The sequence below is a fragment of the Hemitrygon akajei genome, chromosome 2 (genome assembly GCF_048418815.1).
Source record: "Hemitrygon akajei chromosome 2, sHemAka1.3, whole genome shotgun sequence".
Classification (NCBI taxonomy): domain Eukaryota; kingdom Metazoa; phylum Chordata; class Chondrichthyes; order Myliobatiformes; family Dasyatidae; genus Hemitrygon; species Hemitrygon akajei.
In genome coordinates this window covers 166707039-166731312 of record NC_133125.1, presented here as the reverse complement: position 1 = coordinate 166731312, position 24274 = coordinate 166707039, and the positions used below count along the sequence as shown (strand labels likewise).

General features: G+C 43.0%; 1 protein-coding gene across 4 annotated transcripts in view; it reads right to left on the bottom strand.

Annotated features, from left to right (window-relative positions):
- Window positions 1–24274, bottom strand: part of LOC140737923 (uncharacterized) — a 47624-nt gene that overhangs the window by 6070 nt on the left and 17280 nt on the right. The window contains exons 4-6 of one of the 4 annotated variants that reach the window (XM_073064731.1): window positions 13159–13233; window positions 7170–7310; window positions 2630–2661 (exon numbers count right to left, since the gene is read on the bottom strand). In XM_073064731.1, coding sequence (XP_072920832.1) covers window positions 2630–2661; window positions 7170–7310; window positions 13159–13233 — 248 coding nt within the window. The remainder of the gene's footprint in view (window positions 1–2629; window positions 2662–7169; window positions 7311–13158; window positions 13234–24274) is intronic. The other 3 variants (XM_073064738.1, XM_073064748.1, XM_073064757.1) reach the window with 3 other exon arrangements.

Sequence of the window (24274 nt, the reverse complement as noted above, 5' to 3'; positions counted from 1 at the left end):
GGAAAGGCAAATGTAAAGCAGAGGCATCTTGGTGGCTAATGTTCTTAGCTCCCTGAAAGCGGCAGATAGGTGGTTAGGAAGGAATATGGCATGCTTGCCTTAAGTAGTCGAGGAATTGAGCTATAAACCCAGCTGAGTTTAAAACTTTAGTTAGGCAGCATCTAGAGTATTGCATACAGTTCTGGTCACCCAATTTTAGGAAGGTTGTCGAGACTTCACAGAGGTTTACCAGGATTCTGCCTAGATGAGGTCTTGTGCTGGAACAAGAGGATGTAATGTGTGAAGGAAGAAAAGTGAGCGTAGTTGCTATTACAAGGGAGAAGGTGCTCAAAAAGCTGAAAGACCTAAAGGTATATAAGTCACATGGACAAAAATGAACGGCACCCTAAGGTTCTGAAAGAGTTAGCGTTAGAGATCGCGGCAGCATCAGCAAAGATCTTTCAAAAATCATTGGCATGGTGCCAGAGGACTGGAAAATTGCAAGTGTCACTTCACTCTTTAAGAAATGAAAAGGGCAGCAGAAAGAAAAAATATAGACCAGTTAGCCTGACCTCAGTGGTTGGGAAAATGTTGGAGTCAATTGTTAAGGATAGGGTTATGGAGTAATTTGTGACACAGGACAAGACAGTACAAAGACAGTATAGCTTCCTTAAGGGAAAATCCTGCCTCACGAAGCTGTTGGAATTCTTTGAGGCGAGAACAAATAAGATAGTCAAAGGGGATGCAGTGGATGTTGTATATTTCGACTTTCAGAAGGCCTTTGACAAGGTGGCACACACAAAGCCGCTTACTAAGTTTGGAGCCTATGGTATTAGAGGGAAGTTACTTACATGCTTATAGCACTGGCTGATTGGGGCAGCGGGTGGAAATAAAAGGATTTTTGTCAGGTTGGCTGCCAGCGATTAGCAGTGTTCTGCAGGGGTTGGTGTTGGGACCGCTTCTTTTTGTGCAGTATATCAATGATTTAGATGATGGAATAGATGACTTTGTTGCCAGGTTTGTAGATGATACGAAGATTGGTTCAGGGGCAGGTCGTGTAACGGAATGGGCAAGAAAGTGGCAATTGAAATTCAATGTTGGAAATGCATAGCCATGAACTTTGGTAGTAGAAATAAATGTGCAGACTATTTTCTATATGGGGAGAAAATCCAACAACATGAGATACAAGGGGACTTGGGTGTCCTTGTGCAGAATGCCCTAAAGGTTAGCTTGCAGGTTGAGTCGATGCTGAGGAAGGCAACTGGAATGTTAGCATTCATTTCAAAAGGCATTGATTATAAGAGTATGGGTGTGATGGCTGGCTTTACAAAGCACTGCTGAGGCCTCGCCTATGGTATTGTAAACAGTTTTGGGCTCCCTATCTATGAAAAGATGTGCTGGCATTGGAGAGGGTCCAGAGGCGGTTCACAAGGATAATTCCGGGAACAAAATGGTCATCATACGAGGAATTGTCTGATAGTTCTGTGTCTGTGCTGGCTGGAATTTAGAAGGATGTGCTTTATGACTCATCTGGTTTCCAATTTCAATTAATAAGTGTACCACAGCAATCAAGCTGCTAGCTCACAGCTTCGTGAAAGTGGTTCAATTCTGAAGTTAGGAGCTGCCTGTGTGGAGCTTGAATACTGCTCGGATAATCCGCGGGCGATACGGCAGCATAGCGGTTAGCGGAACGCTATTCCAGCGCCGCGACGCAGGTTCAATTCACGCCACTCTCTGTTAGAGGCTTTACATTCTCCCCATCACCGCGTGGGATTCTTAAGAGTGGACCAGTTTCCTCCCATATTCTATGGATTAATGGTTAATTGGTCACGTGGGTGTAATTGGGCAGCGAGTTCTTGCTGGGCTGGAAGGACGTGTTAACGTACTGTATGAAATAAATAAACAAACGTTTCTTCGGTTTTCCTCCCACATCGCAAGAACCTGTTGATAGGTGACTCTGAGAAGAAGGGGAATTTTACTGATTGAAGGGCGGTAGGCAAATGGGGAGGGTAAGAGATGCTCGTTTGATATGTTTGCTCTGTTGGGTGTTGAAGTCTATACCACAGGCCGTATGGTCTCCTTTTGTAACGTAATAAAAGTGCAAATCAACTCTCCCACAGTGACGCTTTCTATTTAGCTGTTCTAAGTGGGTAGCATTGTTTTAATTTGTCTCTGCCATTGGCGGTATCCTGGGAAAAATCGGCAAGGTGATATATGTGTGTTTACACAATTACTTAGAGGATTCGCGCCAGCTTCGAAACATTTCAATCTGTCACGACGACAACAAGCCAGCTCAGAATAACCTTTTTTCTGTCACTGTATTAGTGCTCTGTCTCACACAAGTTTGGCATAACGAGCTATTAAGAATTGTTGAGATTTTATCATGAGCTGCTTCATATAACCTGCCTGCTGGGCCACAGAAGAACAACGTTGTATTGTGGCTTCAGACACAAACTATAATGATCTAGAACAGTAAATGTTTTTATCCTTAAAAACACCAAGCTAACAGGTACCCCGTCTTAATTTGAAGTGTCAGGAGTCATTCTAAACAACAACTATTGCTGTTTATACCTCAATAATTCTCACATACAATTGCAAGTAATCACAGTAAAAACTTGATCAAAAGCTTTAATTTTAGTAAGATACGTACCTTAGGCACAACTTGGGTTGCGGATCCTTTATCTATAAAACATTTCAAACAAATGATATAGTTTTTATCAAATCCACAAATAAAATGAGGAAAAAAATTAAATCCTAGTTCCGTAACTATGAGAGCAAAATATATTTCTTTATTAACATATCTGAACTTTTATAAAATTAAACTATTTTCCAGTGTCAATATAATGCTTTGTGGAAAGTATCCGCATTAACTAATAAAGCATTGAAATCGACTCTTGAATTTGATAATTGAATATCCTACGATTAATTAAATTTGACATTAAGATAATTAATGTGACGGGGTTTACGCATTGTCTACCTCCTGTATTTCTTTCTCTTCCTCCACAATCAGAACCAATACTCTTCTTACTCCCCTTTAAGAAGCTTCTCAAAATCTATAGTCATTTTTATTAGGGGTAAACAAATAGGCGAAAAGTGTGCAAATATTTTATAAACAAAATCCATGTTTTTTCAGCTTCAGATTCGTGCAATATACAGAATTCGTGTAATACATTTCATTTTCTTGAATAAACTGTGCATCAAGTACGGGCCATCTTTATGTTATTGACCAAACTGACAGACATTTAGCAATGACAACTGTACTGCTGGTTTTCGATTATATTAATATTATTCCACGTACTGAATAATGAGTTATATCTGTCATGGTACGGTAAACTCCCTTCGTTCCTGTGGACTGGAGGACAGCAATTGTGATCTCCTCTGATTTTAATGAGAGACAGAGTAAGGACATGACTGATCTGTCGGCATTAGGTAAAACACAGAATACAGCAATGGACCGCAAAGGAAAGGATAAGAAGATTCAGAATAGACAGCGCAGGTTGTTGTAAAGAAGATCTCATTCAACTAATCTGCTAGAATCTGAGGGAATAATCTGGAGAGCCAATTAATGTGATGACTTTAGATTTTCAAAAGGGTTCCCATGAAATCCCATACAGGCAGCTGACAGAAAAACAGAACTTGGTGTAATATACTGGAATAGACTTGTTAACCGACCGAAAAAAAAAGTAGAATGAAATACTGTAGATCTGCTCCTCCATTCAATCATGGCTGATCATTTTTCCCTGTTCCTGAGCCCCACACCCCGACTTCTACCCATAACTTTTGATGCCATAACCAATCAAGAACCAATCAAGCTCTGCTTTAAATACACTCAATGACCTGGCCTCCACAGCTGTCTGTGGTAATAGCTTCCACAAATTCACTACGCTCTGGTTAAAGAAATTTATCCGCATCATTGATTTAAATGGATGCTACTCTGTACAGAACCTGCGCCCTCTTGTTCTCGACTCACCCCACCATGGGAAACATATATTCCACATCTACACTGTCTAGGCCTTTCAACATTCGAAAGGTTTCAATGAGATCCCCCCCTCCCCATCCTATTAAATTCCAGCGAGTACGGAGGGAATACAGACTGCAGAAGGACTTAGAAATCCTCGTGCAAGACTCCCAGAATGTTAACTTGCACGTTGAGTCTGTGGTAATGAAGGCAAATACAATGTTGGCATTTATTTCAAGGGGAATAGAGGATAATAGCAAGGAGATAACACCAAGCCTTTATAAGGCACTAGTCAAGCTGAACAACGTATTGCCAACAGTTTTGGGAACCATATCTCCGAAAGTATGTGATATCATTGGAGAGAGTCCAAAGTAAGTTCTCGAGGATGATTGCGGGAATGAAGGGGTTAAAATATGAAGAACGTTTGGCAGCTTTGGGCGTGAACTCACTGTAACTCTGGGTCTCTGCTGGGAAGAACAGGCCCCCAGCCCTCGGGGTCGCGTTGCCAATGGCTGTTGGCAGGGCCGTCTTAATACGCTCGGCAGAGGCTGGTGCTCGGAGAAGCTGTGCCAGAGGGCATGGTCGTCGGCTCGGAGGTTCAACGGACTCGGAGTCCGCTGCGGTCAGGTCGCTTTCGGTGTATGCTGCGTCTGCGAGGCTGGTTTCAACGCAGCTTTCATTGTGTGCTGCGTCTGCGAGGCTGAGTCGGGCGGCGCCTTGGAAGTCCATAGCGGGGGAATTCCCTTCTGCCGCCGGCGTGGGATTGCGAGTCTGTCGGGACCCTGGGGACTTGTAGAAACTGTGTGGGTGATTTCCTTTGAACATAGTCATTTAACATCTTTGGACTATTTTTACTGTGCCCATAGTCTTTTTTTTTTTATCAATTATGCTATTGTTTGCACTGTTGTAACTATGTGGTTTTGTGCAGGTCTTGTAGCTTCAGATTTTGGTCTTGTTTGTCTGGTGGATTTGGAGCTCCTTTCCGGGGAACGCGCTAAGATAATAGCGCGATATTAATATGCAGCAGCCTCTCCGGTCTCTGGATTGGGGATTGCCAAACGTTATGTGGATTTTCTGGTGTATTCTGTTTTGTCATATGCTTTTGTGATATCATTCTGGAGGAACGTTGTCTCATTTTTTTAACTGCATTGCATTTGTGGTTTCTAAATGACAATAAACTGAATCTGAATCTGAATCTGAATTTGTCGCTACTCTGAGTCAAGATGCGAATTCTGTCATTTTCCTGTCCGGCTGAGTATTTCTGGCCAGTTGCCGCTGCTTCGAGTCAGGATGCTGGTTGTTTGTCGTTGTTTGGTTTAGTCGTCTCTGTTCCAGCTGAGTGGGCCCGGTCGTTTGCCGGTGCTCCGAATTGGGAATTCTGTCTCTCAGCATCCGAGTCCAAGTCCAAGTCAAGGCTGCGTGTCCAAGTCCAGGCTTCGTGTCTGAGTTTATGTTCGAGTCCACGCTCCGTGTCCAAGTCCACATCCAAGTCCAAGTCAGGTCCAAGTCCAGGCTCTGTGTCTAAGTTCGAGTCCAGGCTCCATGTCCAAGTCCAGGCTTCGTGTCTGAGTCCAAGTTCGTGTCCAGGCTCCGCGTTCAAGTCCACATCCAAGTCTAGGTTCCGCATCTGAGTCCAAGTTCGTGTTCTGCGTCTGAGTCCAAGTCCAGGTTCCTCCGGTTTGTTGTCCAACATTTACGTTCATGTAAGCATCTATTCCTCGATCTGCAGCCTTCCTGGCAGCTATTACTAAACAGACTTCTGTTAATGCTACTTCTGTGTCTGTGTCCCGCTCTTGGGTCCGCTTCCAACGCCCCCATGCAACACCCAGAGAGTGGTGAATCCGTGGAATTCTCTGCCCTGGAAAGCAGTTGAGGCTTTTTCACTAAATATATTTAAGATACAGTTAGATAGATCTTTACATAGTAAGGGTATTAAGGGTTATGGGGAAAAGGCAGTTTAATGGAGCTGAGTTTACGGACAGATCAGACAGGATCTGATTGAATGGCGGGGCAAGCTTGATGGGCCGGATGGGTTACTCCTGCTCCTACTTTTTATGTTCTTATGGCCTGCAGACGTAGAGCTAACAAGTATACCTTTCATTCCCGAAATCATCCTTGAAAACCTCGTCTGAACCCTTTCCAACGCCAGCACATCTTTCTTATACGAGGAGCCAAAATCTGCTCATGATACTGAAGGTGAAGCCTCACCAGTGCCTTAAGCCTGAGCATCACATCCTTGCTTATTTATTATAGATCTCTTGAAATGAATGCTAACATTGGATTTGCCTTTCTCATCACCAACATAACTTGCAAATTAACCTCAAGCCCGTTTATATCTCAGATTTTTGGATTTTTACCCGTTTAGAAAATAATCTGCACATTTATTTCTACTACCAAAGTGCATGACCATGCATTTTCCAACATTGTACCGGTATTTCAGTTGCCTCTCTTTTGATCATTCCCCTAATCTGTTGAAGTCCTTCTGCAGCTTACCTGTTTCCTCAAAACTATCTGCCGCTCCACTAACCTTCGTGTCCTTTGCAAACTTGGCAACAAAACCATCTATTCCACCATCAAAATAATTGATATACAATTTTAAAAAGAAGCGGCCCCCATACCGACCTCTGCAGAATACCAGTAATTCACTGGCAGCCAACCAGAAAATTATGCTTTCATTCCCACTCGCTGCCTCCTTCCAATCAGCCAATACTTTAACCCTGCTAGTAAATTACCCGTAATACTGTAGGCTCTTAACTTGGTAAGCAGCCCCATGTGTGGTACCTTGGCAAAGGCATTCTGAAAGTCCAAATATACAACATCCACTGAATCCTCTTTATCTATCCTACGTGTAATCTCAAAAAATTCCAATAGGTTCATCAGATTTTCCCTTAAAGAAATAATGCTAACTCTGCCCTACCTTGTCTTGTGTCACGAAGTATTCCATAATATTATTCATTTGACGTGAGACTCCGGAATTCATTAGTCCATGGAGTTCTGGAGCCTAACTGGCTGAAAGCATTTTATTGTAATGGCAGATAAAGTTTTGAAAGAGTTCTGAAATTTTTAAAAAGAGGAAATGAAGACCTGACACCGAGTAGGAAGGTCTGCTTGATCTTTCTGAATGGCAAAGGGTGGATCAGCCGTAATCATATCGAAGGATGGTGATTACCTGAGGGCCCAAGAGGTCAGCTTTTATTTCTGTTATGCAAACTAAGAGTTAATCTGTAATTACCTGTAGATCGGACACAGCGTTTCCTATAAATGATGCTGATGAGCAGCGTCAGGACGAGGAGCACAATAACCAGGAGTGTAGACACATACAAAACGACGTTCCTTTCGTTCGTAAACAATCCATTGTCATGACCAACAGCTGCTGATGAACAGAGTTATATCGGTTAACTTCCCTTCTCGTTTACCATGTTTACATTGCTTGATAGGTTTGACCTGAGGTTTAGCTGAAACCCCAAAATTGGCAAACTAACTCTTCTGCGTTGCTACATAATGATGAATAGGTAGACTGGAGGTAACATTTGAGTATATCTATATTTTTCGGCCTGATAGCTTTAGTTATAATTTGGCTGGGTGTGAACCTCTTCCACACATCAAAATGTTGAACAGATAAAAACACAAGAGCTTACTGTATTTGGCATTGATTTCTAAAAGCAAACACTGTGTCACCATATTCTACGCTGAGTTGCATTTTCTTGCAGGCATTTATAGTAGAACAAAGTCATACAATATAATAAATGAATAGGTATAATATAATCTACCTTGAAGTAATATAATATAATATGTCATGGTCCATGTAGGGACCAATGACGTGGATAGGAAGAAGGAGGAGATCCTGCAAAGAAGAGTTTAGGGAGTTAGGTGCAAAGTTGAAGGACAGGACATCCAGGGTTGCTACCCGTGCCACCTGATAGTGAGGCTAGAAATAGGAAGATAATGCAGCTAAATACGTGGCTAAGGAGTTGTTGTAGGAAGGAGGCCTTCATGTTTCTGGACAATTGGGCCTTGCTCCAGGGAAGGTAGGACCTGTTCCGACAGGACGAGTTGCACCTAAACTGGTGGGGAATAATATCCTTGCTGGAAGGTTTTCTAGTGCTTCTCCGGGGGGTTTAAACTAGATTTTCAGGGGGAGAGGAACCAGAGTGTTGGAACAGATAGTGAGGTGGAGGAGGATAAAGGTCACGCGAGAACTGCAAGTATAGTGTATGGAGTAAAGCCAGATCTAACGTATAAAGAGGATTTGAGGAAAGAGAAGCAGAATGAAGGGTGTAAAGTTAGTAAGGTAGAAGGGCTAAAGTGCGTTTACTGCAATGCAAGAAGCATCATGAACAAAGGTGATGAACTGAGAACTTGGATACAAAACATGGAATTATGATGTAGTTGCCACTGCAGAGACTTGACTGGCACCAGGGCAGGAATGGATTCTCAATATTCCTGGACTTCAGTGTTTAAAAACGGATAGAGTGGGGGGGGGGGGGGGAGGGAAGGAGGGTTGACCTTACTGGTCAGGGATACTATTACAGCTACAGAAAGAGTGGATAATGTAGCAGGATCCTCTTTTGAGTCCGTATGAGTGGACGTCAGGAACAGAAAGGGAACAGTTACCCTATTAGGCCCCCTGCTATCAGCAGAGATACCGAGGAGCAGATTGGGAGGCAAATTTTTGGAAAGGTGCAAAAATAACAGGGTTGTTATCACGGTTGACTTTAACTTCCCTAATATTGATTGGCACCTGATTAGTTCCAGTGGTTTAGATGGAGCAGAGTTTGTCGAGTGTGTCCAGGATGGATTCCTGTCATAGAATGTTGACAGGCCGACTAGGGGGAATGCCACGCTAGATCCAGTATTAGGTAACGAACCGGGCCAGGTCATAGAACTCTCAGTGGTTGAGCATCTGAGGGACAGTCACCACAGCTCCTTGGCCTTTAGCATTATCATGGAGAAGGATAGAATCAGAAAGGACAGGAAAATTTTTAATTGAGGAAGGGCAAATTATGAGGCTATAAGGCTAGAATTCTGTGAATTGGGATGATGTTTTTGTAGGCAAATTACTATGGCATATAGTCGATGTTTAGGGATCTCTTGCAGGATGTTAGGGATAAATTTGTCCCGGTGAGGAAGATAAAGAATGGTAGGCTGAAGGAAGCATGGTTGACAAGTGTGGTGGAAAATCTAGTCAAGTGGAAGAAGGCAGCATACATGAGGTTTAGGAAGCAAGAATCAGATGGGTCTATTGAGGAAAATAGGGTAGCAAGAAAGGAGCTTAAGAAGGGGCTGAGGAGAGCAAAAAGGGGCATGAGAAGGCCTTGGCGGGTAGGGTAAAGGAAAACCCCAAGGCATTCTTCAATTATGTGAAGGACAAAAGGATGACAGGAGTGAAGGTAGGACCGATTACAGATAAAGGTGGGAAGATGTGCCTGGAGGCTGTGAAAGCGAGCGAGGTTCATTAATACTTCTCTTCGGTATTCACCAATGAGAGGGAACTTGATGACAGTGAGGACAATACGAGTGAGGTTGAAGTTCTGGAACATGTTGATATTAAGGGAGAGGAGGTGTTGGAGTTATTAAAATACATTAGGACCGATAAGTCCCGGAGCCTGACGGGATATTCCCCAGGCTGCTCCACGAGAAGAGGGAAGAGATTGCTGAGCCTCTGGCTAGGATCTTTATGTCCTCGTTGTCCACGGGAATGGTACTGGAAGTTTGGAGGGAGGCGAATGTAGTCTCCTTGTTCAATAAAAGGTAGTAGGGTTAGTCCGGGTAATTATAGACCAGTGAGCCTTACGTCTGTGGTGGGAAAGCTGTTGGAAAAGATTCTTAGAGATGGGATCTATGGGAATTTAGAGAATCATGGTCTGATCAGGGGCAGTCAGCATGGCTTTGTGAAGGGTGGATCGTGTCTTACAAGCCTGTTAGAGTTCATTGAGGAGGTGACCAGGCATATAGACAATAGACAATAGGTGTAGAAGTAGACCATTCGGCCCTTCAAGCCTGCACCGCCATTTTGAGATCATGGCTGATCATCTACTATCAATACCCGGTTCCTGCCTTGTACCCATATCCCTTGATTCCCCTATCCATAAGATACCTATCTAGCTCCTTCTTGAAAGCATCCAGAGAATTGGCCTCCACTGCCTTCCGAGGCAGTGCATTCCAGACCCCCACAACTCTCTGGGAGAAGAAGTTTTTCCTTAACTCTATCTTAAATGACCTACCCCTTATTCTCAAACGATGCCCTCTGGTACGGGACTCTCCCAGCATCTGGAACATATTTCCTGCCTCTATCTTGTCCAATCCCTTAATAATCTTATATGTTGCAATCAGATCCCCTCTCAATCTCCTTAATTCCAGCGTGTACAAGCCCAGTCTCTCTAACCTCTCTGCGTAAGACAGTCCTGACATCCCAGGAATTAACCTTGTGAATCTACGCTGCACTTCCTCTACAGCCAGGATGTCCTTCCTTAACCCTGGAGACCAAAACTGTACACAATACTCCAGGTGTGGTCTCACCAGGGCCCTGTACAAATGCAAGAGGATTTCCTTGCTCTTGCCCTCAATTCCCTTTGTAATAAAGGCCAACATTCCATTAGCCTTCTTCACTGCCTGCTGCACTTGCTCATTCACCTTTAGTGACTGATGAACAAGGACTCCTAGATCTCTTTGTATTTCTCCCTTACCTAACTTTACACAGTTCAGATAATAATCTGCCTTCCTGTTCTTACTCCCAAAGTGGATAACCTCACACTTATTCACATTAAACGTCATCTGCCAAGTATCTGCCCACTCACCCAGCCTATCCAAGTCACCCTGAATTCTCCTAACATCCTCATCACATGTCACATTGCCACCCAGCTTAATATCATCAGCAAATTTGCTGATGTTATTCTCAATGCCTTCATCTAAATCGTTGACATAAATCGTAAACAGCTGTGGTCCTAATACCAAGCCCACGGCACCCCACTAGTCAGCACCTGCCACTCCGAGAAACACCCATTCACCGCTACCCTTTACTTTCTATCTGCTAACCAGTTTTCTATCCATGTCAATGTCTTCCCCCCAATGCCATGAGCTTTGATTTTACCCACCAATCTCATATGTGGGACCTTATCAAATGCCTTCTGAAAATCGAGGTACACTACATCCACTGGATCTCCCTTGTCTAACTTCCTGGTTAAATCCTCGAAAAACTCCAATAGATTAATCAAGCATGGTTTACCCTTGGTAAATCCATGCTGGCTCGGCCCAATCCTATCACTGCTATCTAGATATGCCACTATTTCATCTTTAATAATGGACTCTAGCATCTTCCCCACTACTGATGTTAGGCTGACAGGTCGATAGTTCTCTGTTTTCTCCCTCCCTCCTTTCTTAATAAGTGGGATAACATTAGCCATTCTCCAATCCTCAGGAACTTATCCTGAATCTAAGGAACATTGGAAAATGATTACCAATACATCCGCAATTTCCAGGGCCACCTCCTTTAGTACCCTAGGATGCAGACCATCTGGACCTGGGGATTTGTCAGCCTTCAGTCCCATCAGCCTACTCATCACCGTTTCCTTCCTAATGTCAATCTGTTTCATTTCCTCTGTTACCCTATGTCCTTGGCCCATCCATACATCAGGGAGATTGCTTGTGTCTTCCTTAGTGAAGACAGATCTAAAGTACTTATTAAATTCTTCTACCATTTCTCTGTTTCCCATAACAATTTCACCCTATTCTTTCTTCAAGGGCCCAACATTATTCTTAACTATCTTCTTTCTCTTCACATACCTTCACGTATAGATGAACGTGCAGTGAATGTGATCTACATGGATTTTAGTAAAGGTTGGTGGTGTTGTAGATAGTGTAGAGGATTGTCGAAGATTGCAGAGAGACATTGATATGATGCAGGAGTGGGCTGAGAAGTGGAAGATGAAGTTTAAACTGGAGAAGTGTGATGTGGTGCACTTTGGAAGGACAAACTCCAAGGCAGAGTACAAAGTAAGTGGCAGGATACTTGGTAGTGGGGAGGAGCAGAGGGATCTGGGGGTACATGTCCTCAGATCCCTGAAAGTTGCCTCAGAAGTAGATAGGGTAGTTAAGAAAGCTTATGGAGTGTTAGATTTCATAAGTCGAGGGATACAGTTTAAGAGTCGCGAGGTAATGATGGAGCTCTGTAAAACTCTGGTTAGGCCACACTTGGAGTATTGTGTCCAATTCAGGTCGCCTCACTATAGGAAGGATGTGGAAACATTGGAAAGGGTATAGAGGAGATTTATCAGGATGCTTCCTGGTATGCATTATGATCAGAGATTAAGGGTGCTTGGGCTTTACTCTTTGGAGAGAAGGAGGATGAGAGGAAACATGATAGAGATATACAAGATATTAAGAGAAATAAATAGAGTGGACATCCAACGCCTCTTCCCCAGGGCACCACTGCTCAATACAAGAGGGCATGGCTTTAAGGTAAGGGGTGGGAAGTTCAAGGGGGATGTTAGAGGAAATTGTTGTACTCAGAGGGTAGTTGGTGCTTGGAATGCACTGCCTGAGTCAGTGTGGAAGCAGAAAGACGAGTGATATTTAAGAGACACCTAGACAGGTATATGGAGGAATTTAAGGTGGGGGATATATGTGTGGCAGGGTTTAAGGGTCAGCATAACATTGTGGGCCGAAGGGCCTGTACTGTGCTGTACTATTCTATGTTCTATGTTCTAATAGCTATGCACAAAGTCTGTCAAGCAATGAAAGTGCAACAGAAGACAACTGTGCAAATACAAAAAAAACTAATAATAATAAGTAAGTCAATAATATGGAGAACGTGTTGTAGTGTGATTGAAAGTGTAGCCATATATAACCATGAGATTAATTTTCTTGTGTGCATACTTAATAAATAACATGATGAATAATAACTGTAATAGAATTAGCGAAAGGCTCCACCAAATTGGGCTTTCAACCAGTGTAAAAAAGACAACAAATGGTGCAAATGCAAAATAATAGGGGGGAAAATATAATAATAATGATAATAATGATAATAACAATTAAAATAATAATAAATAAGCAATAAATATCGAGAACATAAGATGAAGAGACCCTAGAAGTGAGTAGATAGAGTGTGAGAAGTTTTCAATGATGGGGCAAGTAAAGTTGAGTGAAGTTATCCACTTTGGTTCAAGAGCCGGAAGGATAATGGGTTGGAGAGCATGGTGTTGTGAGTCCTGAGGCTCACGTACCTCCTTCCTGATGGCAGCAGGGAGAAGAAAGCATAACCTGGACAGCGGGGCTCCTTGATGGTGGATGCTGCTTTCCTGCGACAAAGCACAAATTATTCTAGGATTTTTAAGGGCGTTGAAGGGCATTGGTGTTTCCATATCAGACAGTGATATACTCTCCACTACACACCTATAGAACTTTTTCAAATAATTAAATGTTATGAATGTAAGAATGTAAAAAAAGTTTGAAAACTTCAGTATTGAGAGTAATATTGATAATTATCAAGCGAGTACATAGTTCAGATAGAACGTATCTTTAATATGTCAGATTATTATCTGAATGGTGGACAATTAGGAAAAGGGGAGGTGCAACGAGATCTGAGTGTCATTGTACACCAGTCATTGAAGGTGGGCATGCAGGTACAGCAGGTGGTGAAAAAGGCAAATGGTATGTTGGCATTCATAGCAACAGGATTTGAGTACAGGAGCAGGGAGATTCTACTGCAGTTATACAAGGACTTGGTGAGACCGCACCTAGAGTATTGTGTGCAGTTTTGGTCCCCTAATCTGAGGAAAGACATTCTTGCCACAGAGGGAGTACAAAGAAGGTTCACCAGATTGATTCCTGGGATGGCAGGACTTTCATAGGAAGAAAGACTGGATAGACTAGGCTTATCAAAACACAAAAATACATCAGCAGATGCTGTGAATCAAAGAATACGTACACAACGCTGGAAGAACCCAGCAGGTCAGGCAGCATCCGTGAGAAAAGAGTAGCCAACGTTTCGGGCCGAGACCCTTCATCAGGAATGGGGAAGGGAGGAAGAGAGGGCCGAAGCCCAGTAATAGAGATAGGGGAGGGGGTAGGGCCTAGAGGTGCCAGGTGGAAAACCAATCAGAGGAAAGAAAAAGCGGGAGGGGGAGGGGATAAGCATGAAAGAACTGTAGAGATAAAGAAGCAGAAAGTTGAAAGGGGAGAGAGGCAGAGAGGGACCTAGGACAGAGGAAGGTGAAGGTGGGGGATGGAATTACCGGAAATTGGAGAATTCAATGTTCATATCACCAGGCTGGAGACTACCCAGACGGTAGATGAGGTGTTGCTCCTCCAACCTGAGTTTGGCCTCATTCATGGAGGCCATGAATGGACATATCTAGATGGGAATGAGAGGCAGAGTTGAAGTGGGTGGCAACTGGGAGGTCCTGTCGATTGTGACGGACGGAGCGAAGATGCTTGACGAAGCGGTCCCTCAATCTGCGCCGGGTCTCACTCGCAGGTGAAATGTTGCCTCACCTAGAAGGACTGTCTGGGGCCCGGAATGGTGGTAAAGGGGGAGGTGAGGGGACAGGTGTAGCATTTGTGCTTGCAGGGATAAGTGCCAGGTGGGAGTTCCGTGGGGAGGGACGTGTGGACCAGGTAGTTGCGGAGGGAACGATCCCTGCGAAAAGCTGAGAGGGGTAGGGAGGGAAAGTTGTGCTTGGTGGTGGGGTCCTGTTGAAGGTGGCGGAGGTTGCGGAGGATAATATGCTGGATCCGGAGGCTGGCAGGCCGGTAGGTGAAAACAAGGGGAATCCTGTCCCTGTTGTGGTGACGGGAGGATCGGTTAAGTGCTGAAGTGCGGGACGTGGAGGAGATGCGGGTGAGGGCATCATTGATGACGCCAGAAGGGAAACCGCGATCCTGAAAGAAAGAGGACATTTGAGAAGTCCTGGAACGGAAAGCCTCATCCTGCGAGCAGATGCGGCGGAGACGGAGGAACTGAGAATAGTAAATGGCATTTTCGTATTGGGCCGGGTGGGAAGAGGTATAGTCAAGATAGTTATGGGAGTCAGTGGGTTTGTAGAAGATGTCAGTGGATAGTCTGTCTCCAGAGATTGAGACCGAGAGATCAAGAAAGGGGAGAGAAGTGTCCGAGATGGACCAAGTGAATTTAAGGGCTGGGTGAAAGTTAGAGGCAAAGTTGATGAGATTGACGAGCTCAGCATGGGTGCAGGAAGCCGCACCAATGTAGTCGTCCATGTAGCGGAGGAAAAGTTGGGGAGTGGTGCCAGTATAGATTTGGAGCATATAACTATTCCACATAACCCACAAAGAGGCAGACATAGCTGGGGCCCATGCAAGTGCCTATGGCTACGCCCTTGATCTGGGTGGGAAGAACTAAAGGAGAAGTTATTGAGAGTTAGAACAAGCTCCGCCAACCGGAGGAGTGTGGTGGTGCTGGGGAACTGCTGGAGTCTGTTATCCAAAAAGTAGCAGAGGGCTTTGAGGCCTTCTTGATAGGGATGGAGGTGTATAAGGATTGAACATCCATGGTAAAAATGAAGCGGTCGGGGCCGGGGAATTGGAAGTTATTGAAGGGGTGAAGAGCATGGGATGCATCCTGGATGTATCTGGGGAGTGACTGAACTATGGAGGATAAAATGGAGTCCAGGTAGGCAGACACAAGACTAGGCTTATACTCGCTGGAATTTAGAAGATTGAGGGGGGATCTTATTGAAATGTATAAAATTGTAAAGGGATTGGATAGGCTAGATGCAGGAAGATTGTTTCCGATGTTGGAGGAGTCCAGAACGAGGGGTCACAGTTTAAGGATAAAGGGGAAGCCTTTTAGGACCGAGATGAGGAAAAACCTCTTCACACAGGTAGTGGTGAATCTGTGGAATTCTCTGCCACAGGAAACAGTTGAGGCCATTTCATTGGCTATATTTGAGAGGGAATTAGATATGGCCCTTGTGGCTAAAGGGTTCAGGGGGTTTGGAGAGAAAGCAGGTACAGGGATCTGAGTTGGATGATCAACCATGATCATACTGAATGGCGGTGCAGGCTCGAAGGGCCGAATAGCCTACACCTGCACCTATTTCCTATGTTTCTATTTTTCTATGTATTTCACATATGACGTAGTAGGGACCCGGACCTCATTAGCTGAGTAAATACTGGAGGTAGCATTCCTTGCGAAATTTAAAATTTAAAACTCGTCGAGGTGTGCATGTTAACCTATGTGAACTGAGAGTTTGCCGATCTGCTACCGATTGGGGATTCGGTTGTACAAATTTCTTTTACCCACCGTCTAGGATGCCTTTTTTGTACCATACTTGTCCTAATGCTGTATCAAAACTTTATCTGCTTGTTGTCTGAGTAATTCCAGCATTTTCAACCATCTTATTCTTTAATTTGTTTCTGGTTGTATGTGTCTGGTTCCGCCAGTTTCCTGGGGCCAGATTGTTTAAAAACAAGACCTTCTCGGGCATTCGGGCATGGCATTAAATCAGTCAAAATATGTGACAGGAGATTGGAAGATATTAAATCCCTCTGGGTTGTGGAAAGAATCTTCAAGGGTACAAGGACCTAATGATAGTTATATACAGGATTCCTGGGAAGTGGCCACAGATTACAACGGGAAATAGAAAAGGCGTGTCAAAAGGGCAATGCTATGATAGTCATGGGAAAATGTCATCAGGCAGGTCGATTGGGAAAATCAAGCTGGTAATGGATCTCAAGTGCGTGAGTTTTTTGAATGTCCCTACACCCACGCTGCTTCACCATTTTCTATCTCTTTTCCTTCTCCCTCCTTATCTCCTTATCTGCCCATCGACTCCCTCTGGTGCTCCTCCTCCCCCTTTTTATTTCTTCAATGGACTTCTGTCTCTTTCACTAATTTGCTTCCCAGCTCGTTACTTCATCCTTCCTCCTTTAGATTTCACCTATCACCTTGTGTTTCACACTCCTCTCCCCAACTTTTAAATCTACTCCTCGCCCGAAAGGTCGACTGTACTCTTTTCCTATATACTGCCTGGCCTGCTGAGTTCTCCAGCATTTTGTTTTTTTGCTCGAAATTCCAGCATCTGCAGATTTTCTCTTATTTCACAGCTGCTACGATATGGCTTTTTAGTGCAGTTTAGTGAGGCGATTAGGGGAATCAGCTATATTGGATTGGCATTATGTAATGAACCAGAGGTGATTAAGGAGGTTAAGGTAAAAGAATTCTTAGAAGGTAGCGATGAAAATATGATTGAGTTCTATTTGAAATTTGATCGGGAGAACGATGTATGCCCTTGACAAATACTGAAGTAGCAGTATTTCAGTGGAGTAAAGGATATTACAGTGGTATGAGAAAGGAGTCGACAAAAGTAAATTGTAAGGAGATGCTTGCAGGGATGACAGTGGAGCAGCAATGGCTTCAGTTTCTGGGGAAAAAAGGAAAGTGCAGGATAAATATATTCCCAAAGACATACACAAATAGCTAAATAGTACAGCCGTGGCTGACAAAGGTAATGTAAAAGCAAAAGAGAGGACATAGAACAAAACAAGAATTAGTGGCAAGATAGAGGATTAGGAAGGTTTAAAAAAACCTACTGAGAACAACTAAAAGAATCATTCGGAGGGAAAAGATGAAATATGAATCGAAGCTTAAAACAATAACAAAGTGGCTGGTAAAAGCTCTTTCAAGAACGTAAAAAGTAAAAGAGAGCTGAGAGTGGATTGTAGTGCTAGAAAATGAGAAATAATAATGGGGGACATGGAGATAGCAGATAAACTAAATAAGTATCTTGCTCTGGTCCTTACTGTGGAAGACACTAGCAGAGTGTCAGATGTTGAAGAGGGTGAGGGAAGAGAAGTGAGTCCAGTTACTATTACAAGGGCGAATGTGCTCAAAATTCGTAAAGAACTAGAGGTAGTAATATCTGGATTGTTGTCTGTGCCATGCGGATAAAAACAGGACGATTTGGCAGATTAATGCGTGGCTAAGAAGCAGGCGCAGGGGACAGGGCATTGGGATCTGTTTTGGGGGAGGTATGGCCTATTAAAAAGAGACGGGCTGCACCTGAACCAGAAAGGATCCAATATTATCGCGGGCAGGTTTTTTAGAGCTGTTGGGGAGGGTATGTACTAATTTGGCAGGGGTGGGAAACGGAGTTAAGGGACTCTGTGTAATACTGATAGTAAAAGAAAAGCAAAAATAGTGTACAGTCAGACTGGCAGGAAGTCAGAAAATGATAGAACAAAATTGTAGCCAGCAGGGTGATTATCATTGCTTTAGGGATGCAGAGTTTAAAAGGGTAGCAACTTCAGTACTCAAGGTGTTATATCTCAATGCACGGAGTATAGGAAATAAGAGGATGATCTTGTTGCAATATTACAGATTGGCAGGTACGATGTTGTGGCCATCATTGAATTGTGGCTGAAGGATGGTTGTATTTGGGAGCTGAATGCCTAAGGTTAGGCGCCTTATTGGAGGAATAGGAAGGTAGGCAGAAGGGGTGGCGTGGCTCTGCTGGTAAAGAAATAGGAATAAGTGACATAAGATCGAAGATGTTGAATCCTTTTGGGTTGAAGACACCCAGGGTAAAAGGTCTTTGATAGTGTATGTGTGTGTGTATATCTATATATATACACATATACATATATACATATATACATATAGATATACATATATGTATGTATATATATACCAGCCTCCCAACTGTACAGGATGTGGACCACAGATTTCAACGGGCTGTAGAAAAGCCGTATCAGAAAGGAAATATTATGATAGTTATGGAAAATTTCAACAAGCAGCTCAATTGGGAAAATTAGGTTGTTAATGGACTTCAAGAGAGTGAATTTGTTGAAAGCCTACGAGATGGCTTTTGAGAGCTGTTTGTCACTGAGCCTGCTAGCGGATAAGATGTATTGGATTGGGCAGTATGCAATGAAGCGGATGTGACTAGGGAGCTGAAGGTAAAATAACCCTTTGGAGGTAGTGATCACGGAATGATTGAGTTCAACTTGAACTTTGATAAGGAGAAAGTTTGAGGTCGCAGTATTTCAGTGGAGTAAAGGAATTTACAGTGGTATGAGAAAGGAGCTGGGCAAAGTAACTTGTAAGGAGCTGCTGATAGGGTATTCAGCAGAACAGCAATTATGTGAGCTTCTGGGAAAAATGAAGAAGTTGCGGGATGGATGTATTCCGAAAACAAAGAAGTACTCAAAAGACAAAATAGTACAACCATGGCTGACAAGCGAAGTCAAAGCTAATGTAAAAAGAAACAACAGGGCATACAACGACGCAAAAATTAGTTGTAAAACAGAAGATTAGGACGCTTTAAAAAATCTACGGAGAGCAACTACAAAAATCATTAGGAGGAAAAAAGATGAAATATGAAAGCAAGAGAGCAAACAATATTAAAGTGGATATTGAATGCTCTTTGAAGAATGTATAAAATAAAAGAGAGATGAGAATGGAATTTACCGCTAGAAAATGAGCCCGGAGATATAATAATGAGGGACAAGGAAATGACATGTGAAGTAAATTCATGGAGCAAATTTGTAAGGAGATAGCAGATATTTGTAGTAAGCACAAGGTTGTGATTGTGGGAGATTTTAATTTTCCACACATAGACTGGGAATCCCATGCTGTAAAAGGGCTGGTTGGTTTGGAGTTTGTAAAATGTGTGCAGGATAGTTTTTTGCTGCAATACATAGAGGTACCTACTCGAGAAGGGGTAGTATTGGATCTCCCGTTAGGGAATGAGATAGGTCAGGTGACCGAGGTATGTGTTGGGGAGCACCTCTGGTCCAGTGATCACAATGCCATTAGTTTCAATATAATTATGGAGAAGGATAGATCTGGACTCAGGGTTGAGATTTTTGATTGGAGAAAGGCTAATTTTGAGGAGATGCGAAAGGTTATAGAAGGAGTGGATTGTGACAAATTGTTTTATGGGAAGGATGTAATCGAGAAATGGAGGTCATTTAAAGGTGAAATTTTGAGGGTACAGAATCTTTATGTTCCTGTTAGGTTGAAAGGAAAGGTTAAAAGATTTAGAGAGCCATGTATTTCAAGGGATATTGGAAACTTGGTTCGGAAAAAGAGAGAAATCTGCAATAAATATAGGCAGCATGGAGTAAATGCGGTGCTCGAGGAATATAAAGATTGCAAAAAGAATCTTAAGAAAGAAATTTGAAAAGCTAAAAGAAGATATGAGGTTGCTTTGGCAAGTAAGATGAAAATATATCAGAGGGTTTCTAAAGTTATATTAATAGCAAAAGGATCGTGAGGGATAAAATTGGTCCCTTAGAGAATCAGAGTGGACAGCTATGTATGGAACCAAAAAAGATGTGGGAGATTTTGAACAATTTCTTTTCTTCGGTATTCACTGAGGAGAAGGATATTGAATTGTGTAGGGTAAGGGAAGCAAGTAGGGTAGTTATGGAAACGATGATGATTAAAAAAGAGGAAGTACTGGCGCTTTTAAAGAACATAAAAGTGGAAAAGTCTCCGGGTCCTGACAGGATATCCCTAGGACCTTGAGGGAAGTTGGTGTAGAAATAGCAGGGGCTCTGACAGAAATATTTCAAATGCCATTGGAGACTGGGATGGTGCCAGAGGTGCATTGCTCATGTGGTTGCATTGTTTAAAAAGGGTTCTAAGAGTAAACCTAGCAATTATTGGCCTGTAAATTTGACGTCAGTGGTTGGTAAATTAATGGAAAGTATTCTTAAAGATGGTATATATAATTATCTGACCCTGATTTGGAACAGTCAACATGGATTTGTGGGTGGAAGATCATGTTTGACAAATCTGATTGAATATTTTGAAGAGGTTACGAGGAAATTTGACGAGGGTAAAGCAGTGGATATTGTCTATATAGACCTCAGTAAGGACTTTGACAAGGTTCCTCACGGAAAGTTAGTTAGGAAGGTTCAATCGTTAGGTTTTAATTTTGAAGTAGTAAAATGGATTCAACAGTGGCTGGATGGGAGATGCCAGAGAGTAGTGGTGGATAACTGTTTGTCAGTTTGGAGGCCGGTGACTAGTGGTGTGCCTTAGGGAACTGTACTGGGTCCATTGTTGTTTGTCATGAACATTAATGGTCTGGGTGGTAAATTGGATTAGTAAGTATGCAGATGATACTAAGATAGGTGGAGTTGTGGATGATGAAGTAGGTCTTCAAACCTTGCAGAGAAATTTAGGCCAGTTAGAAGAATGGGCTGAAAGATGGCAGATGTAGTTTAATGCTGGTAAGTATGAGGTGCTACATTTTGGTAGGACTAATCAAAATAGGACATACATGGTAAATGGTAGAGCATTGAGGAATGCAGTACAACAGAGTGATCTAGGAATAATGGGGCATAGTTCCCTAAAGGTGAAATCTCATGTGGATAGGGTGGTGAAGAAAGCTTTTGGTATGCTGGCCTTTATAAATCAGAGCATTGAGTATAGGAGTTGGGGTGCAATGTTAAAATTGCACAAGGCATTGGTGAGGCCAAATTTGGAGTATTGTGTACAGTTCTGGTCACCGAATTATATGAAAGATATCAACAAAATACGGAGAGTACAGAGGAGATTTACTAGAATGTTACCTGGGTTTCAGCAACTAAGTTACAGAGAAAGGTTGAACAAGTTAGATCGTTATTCTTTGGAGCGTGGAAGGTTGAGCTGGGGGACTGGGGGACTTGATAGAGGTATTTAAAATTATGAGGGGGATAGATAGAGTTGACGTGGATAGGCTTTTTCCATTGAGAGTAGGAGAGATTCAAACAAGAGGACATAAGTTGAGAGTTAAGGGGCAAAAGTTTAAGGGTAACACGAGGGGGAACTTCTTTACTCAGAGAGTGGTAGGTATGAGGAACGGGCTTCCAGTAGAAGTGGCAGAGGCACGTTCTATATTGTTATTTTAAAAAAATGTATAGGTATATGTATAGGAAAGCAATGGAGAGTTATGGGCTGAGTGCAGGTAGGTGGGACTAGGTGAGAGTGAAAGTTCGGTACGGACTAGAAGGGCCGAGATGGCCTGTTTCCGTGCTGTAATTGTCATATGGTTAAAAATGTGTATTTCGCATCAGTATTTATTGGGGAAGACATTAGCAGTGTGCCAGATGCGGTAGGTTTCGAGTAAAGACTAGTGAGTGCAGTTATTATGGAATGAGAGAAGGTGGTCAAAAAGCTGAAAGATCCAAGCGTGCATAAATAACCCGGACCTGTTGAACTGCACCCAAGGCTTCTGAAAAAGATAAAGGTAAAGGTTGTGGAGGCATTAGTATAATTTTTCTGGAATCATTGGACTCTGGCATGATTCCGGATGACTGGAAATCTACAAATGTCACTCCACTCTTTAGGAAAAGAGGAAGTCGGCAGAAAGGAATTTATAGTTCAGTTAAGCTGACCTCAGTGGTTGGGAAGGTGATAAAGTCAATTGTTAAGGACGAGGTTGCGGAGCACCTGGTGATACAGCACAACATAGGATAAAGTCAGCGTAGTTTCCTTATAGGAAATTAATGCCTTATGAACCTGTTCGAAGTTTTTGAGGAGATTACAAGTAGGATAGATAAAGGGGATGCCATGGATATTGTATATTTGGGCTCAGGAGGCATTTGCCAAGGTGCTACATATGTGGCTGTTTACAAAGTTAAGAGCCCCTGGTATTACTGGAAGGTTACTGGCATGGTTAGAGAGTTAGCCGATTGGTAGGAGGCAGCGAGTGGGTATAAAAGGATCTTTTCTGGTGGACTGCCAGTATTTTGTGGTGTACCACAGTCGTCAGTTCTGGGACCACTCCATTTTATGCTGTACATCAATGATTTAAATGATGAAATTGGTGGCGTTGTTGCTAAGTTTGCAGATGATTCGAATATTGGTATAGGGGCAGGTAGTGTTGAGGAAACAGGTAGGGTGTAGAGGGTCTTAGACAGATTAAGAGAATGGGAAAGAAAATGTGAAATGAAATGCAATGTTGGAAAATGTATTGTGTTACACTTTGGAAGAATATAATAAATATGCAGACTATTTTCCAGATGGGGGACGATCGAAAAATATGAGATGCAAAGAGACTTGGGAGTCCTTTAGCACAACACCCTGAATGCTAACTTGCGGGTGGAGTCGGTGGTGAGGAAGGCAAATGAAATGTTATCATTCATTTCAAGAAGTCTAGAATACAAGAGCAGGGATGTGATGCTGAGGCTTTAGAAGGCATTTGTGAAGCCTCACCTTGAGTGCTGTGAACAGTTCTGGTCTTCTCATCTAAGAAGAGAGGTGTTCGCATTGGACTGGGTTCAGACAAGTTCACAAGGATATTTCCGGAAATAGAAGGGTTATAGGAGGAATGTTTGATAGTTCTGGGTCCGTACTCCTTGGAATTTAGATGAATGAGGGTCATATCATTGAAACCATTCGATTATGATATGCTTAGACAGAGGAGATGTGTCAAGAATGTTTCACATGGTGGGAGAGACTAGGACAAGAGGGGGCATTCTCAGGATAGAGGGACGTCTATTTAAAACAGATGCAGAGCATGGTAATTTGTGCAATTTATTACCGGGGCAGCTGTGGAGGCCAAGTCGTTAGGTGCACTTAAGGCAGAGCTTGATAGGTTCTTGATAGACACAGCGTCAAATGTTATGGGGAGAAGACCGGTGAGTGGGACTCAGGACTGAAAAAAGACCAGCGATGATTGAATGGCGGAGTAGTCTCGAAGAGCTAAATAGCATATTTCTACTTCCATGTCATATGATCTTACGGTCTTATGGTCTAGAGCAGTTAGCCTGACCTCAACGGTTAGGAAGACATTAGAGTCAATTGTTAAGACCATCAAACTAGAAGACCCGAAGACATAGGAGCAGAATGAGGCCATTCAGCCTATTGAGCCTGTTCCACCATTCTTTCATATCAGATCCCGGATCCCAGTCACCACATATACCTGCCTTCATGCCATATCCATTGATTCACTGACCATCCAGGAAACGATCGAATTTCGTCACCTTAGATTTATGCACGACTTGGCTTCCACCACTGTCTGTGGCAGAGAATTCCACAGGTTTACTTCTCCCTGGCTGAAAGAAATTCCTCCTTATCTCTGTTTTAAAGGTCTCTCCTCAGTTTTGACGCTGTTGAAAAGAGAGCTGTAGATGTAATGTATATGGATTTCAGCAAGGCATTTGATAAAGTACCCCATGCAAGGCTTATTGAGAAGGTAAGGAGGAATGGGATCCAAGGGGACATTGCTTTGTGGATCCGGAGCTGGCTTGCCCACAGAAGGTAAAGAGTGGTTGTTGACGGGTCATATTCTGCATGGAGGTCGGTGGCCAGTGGTGTACCTCAGGGATTTGTTCTGGGACCCTTACTCATTGTGATTTTTATAAACGTCCTGAATTAGGAAGTGG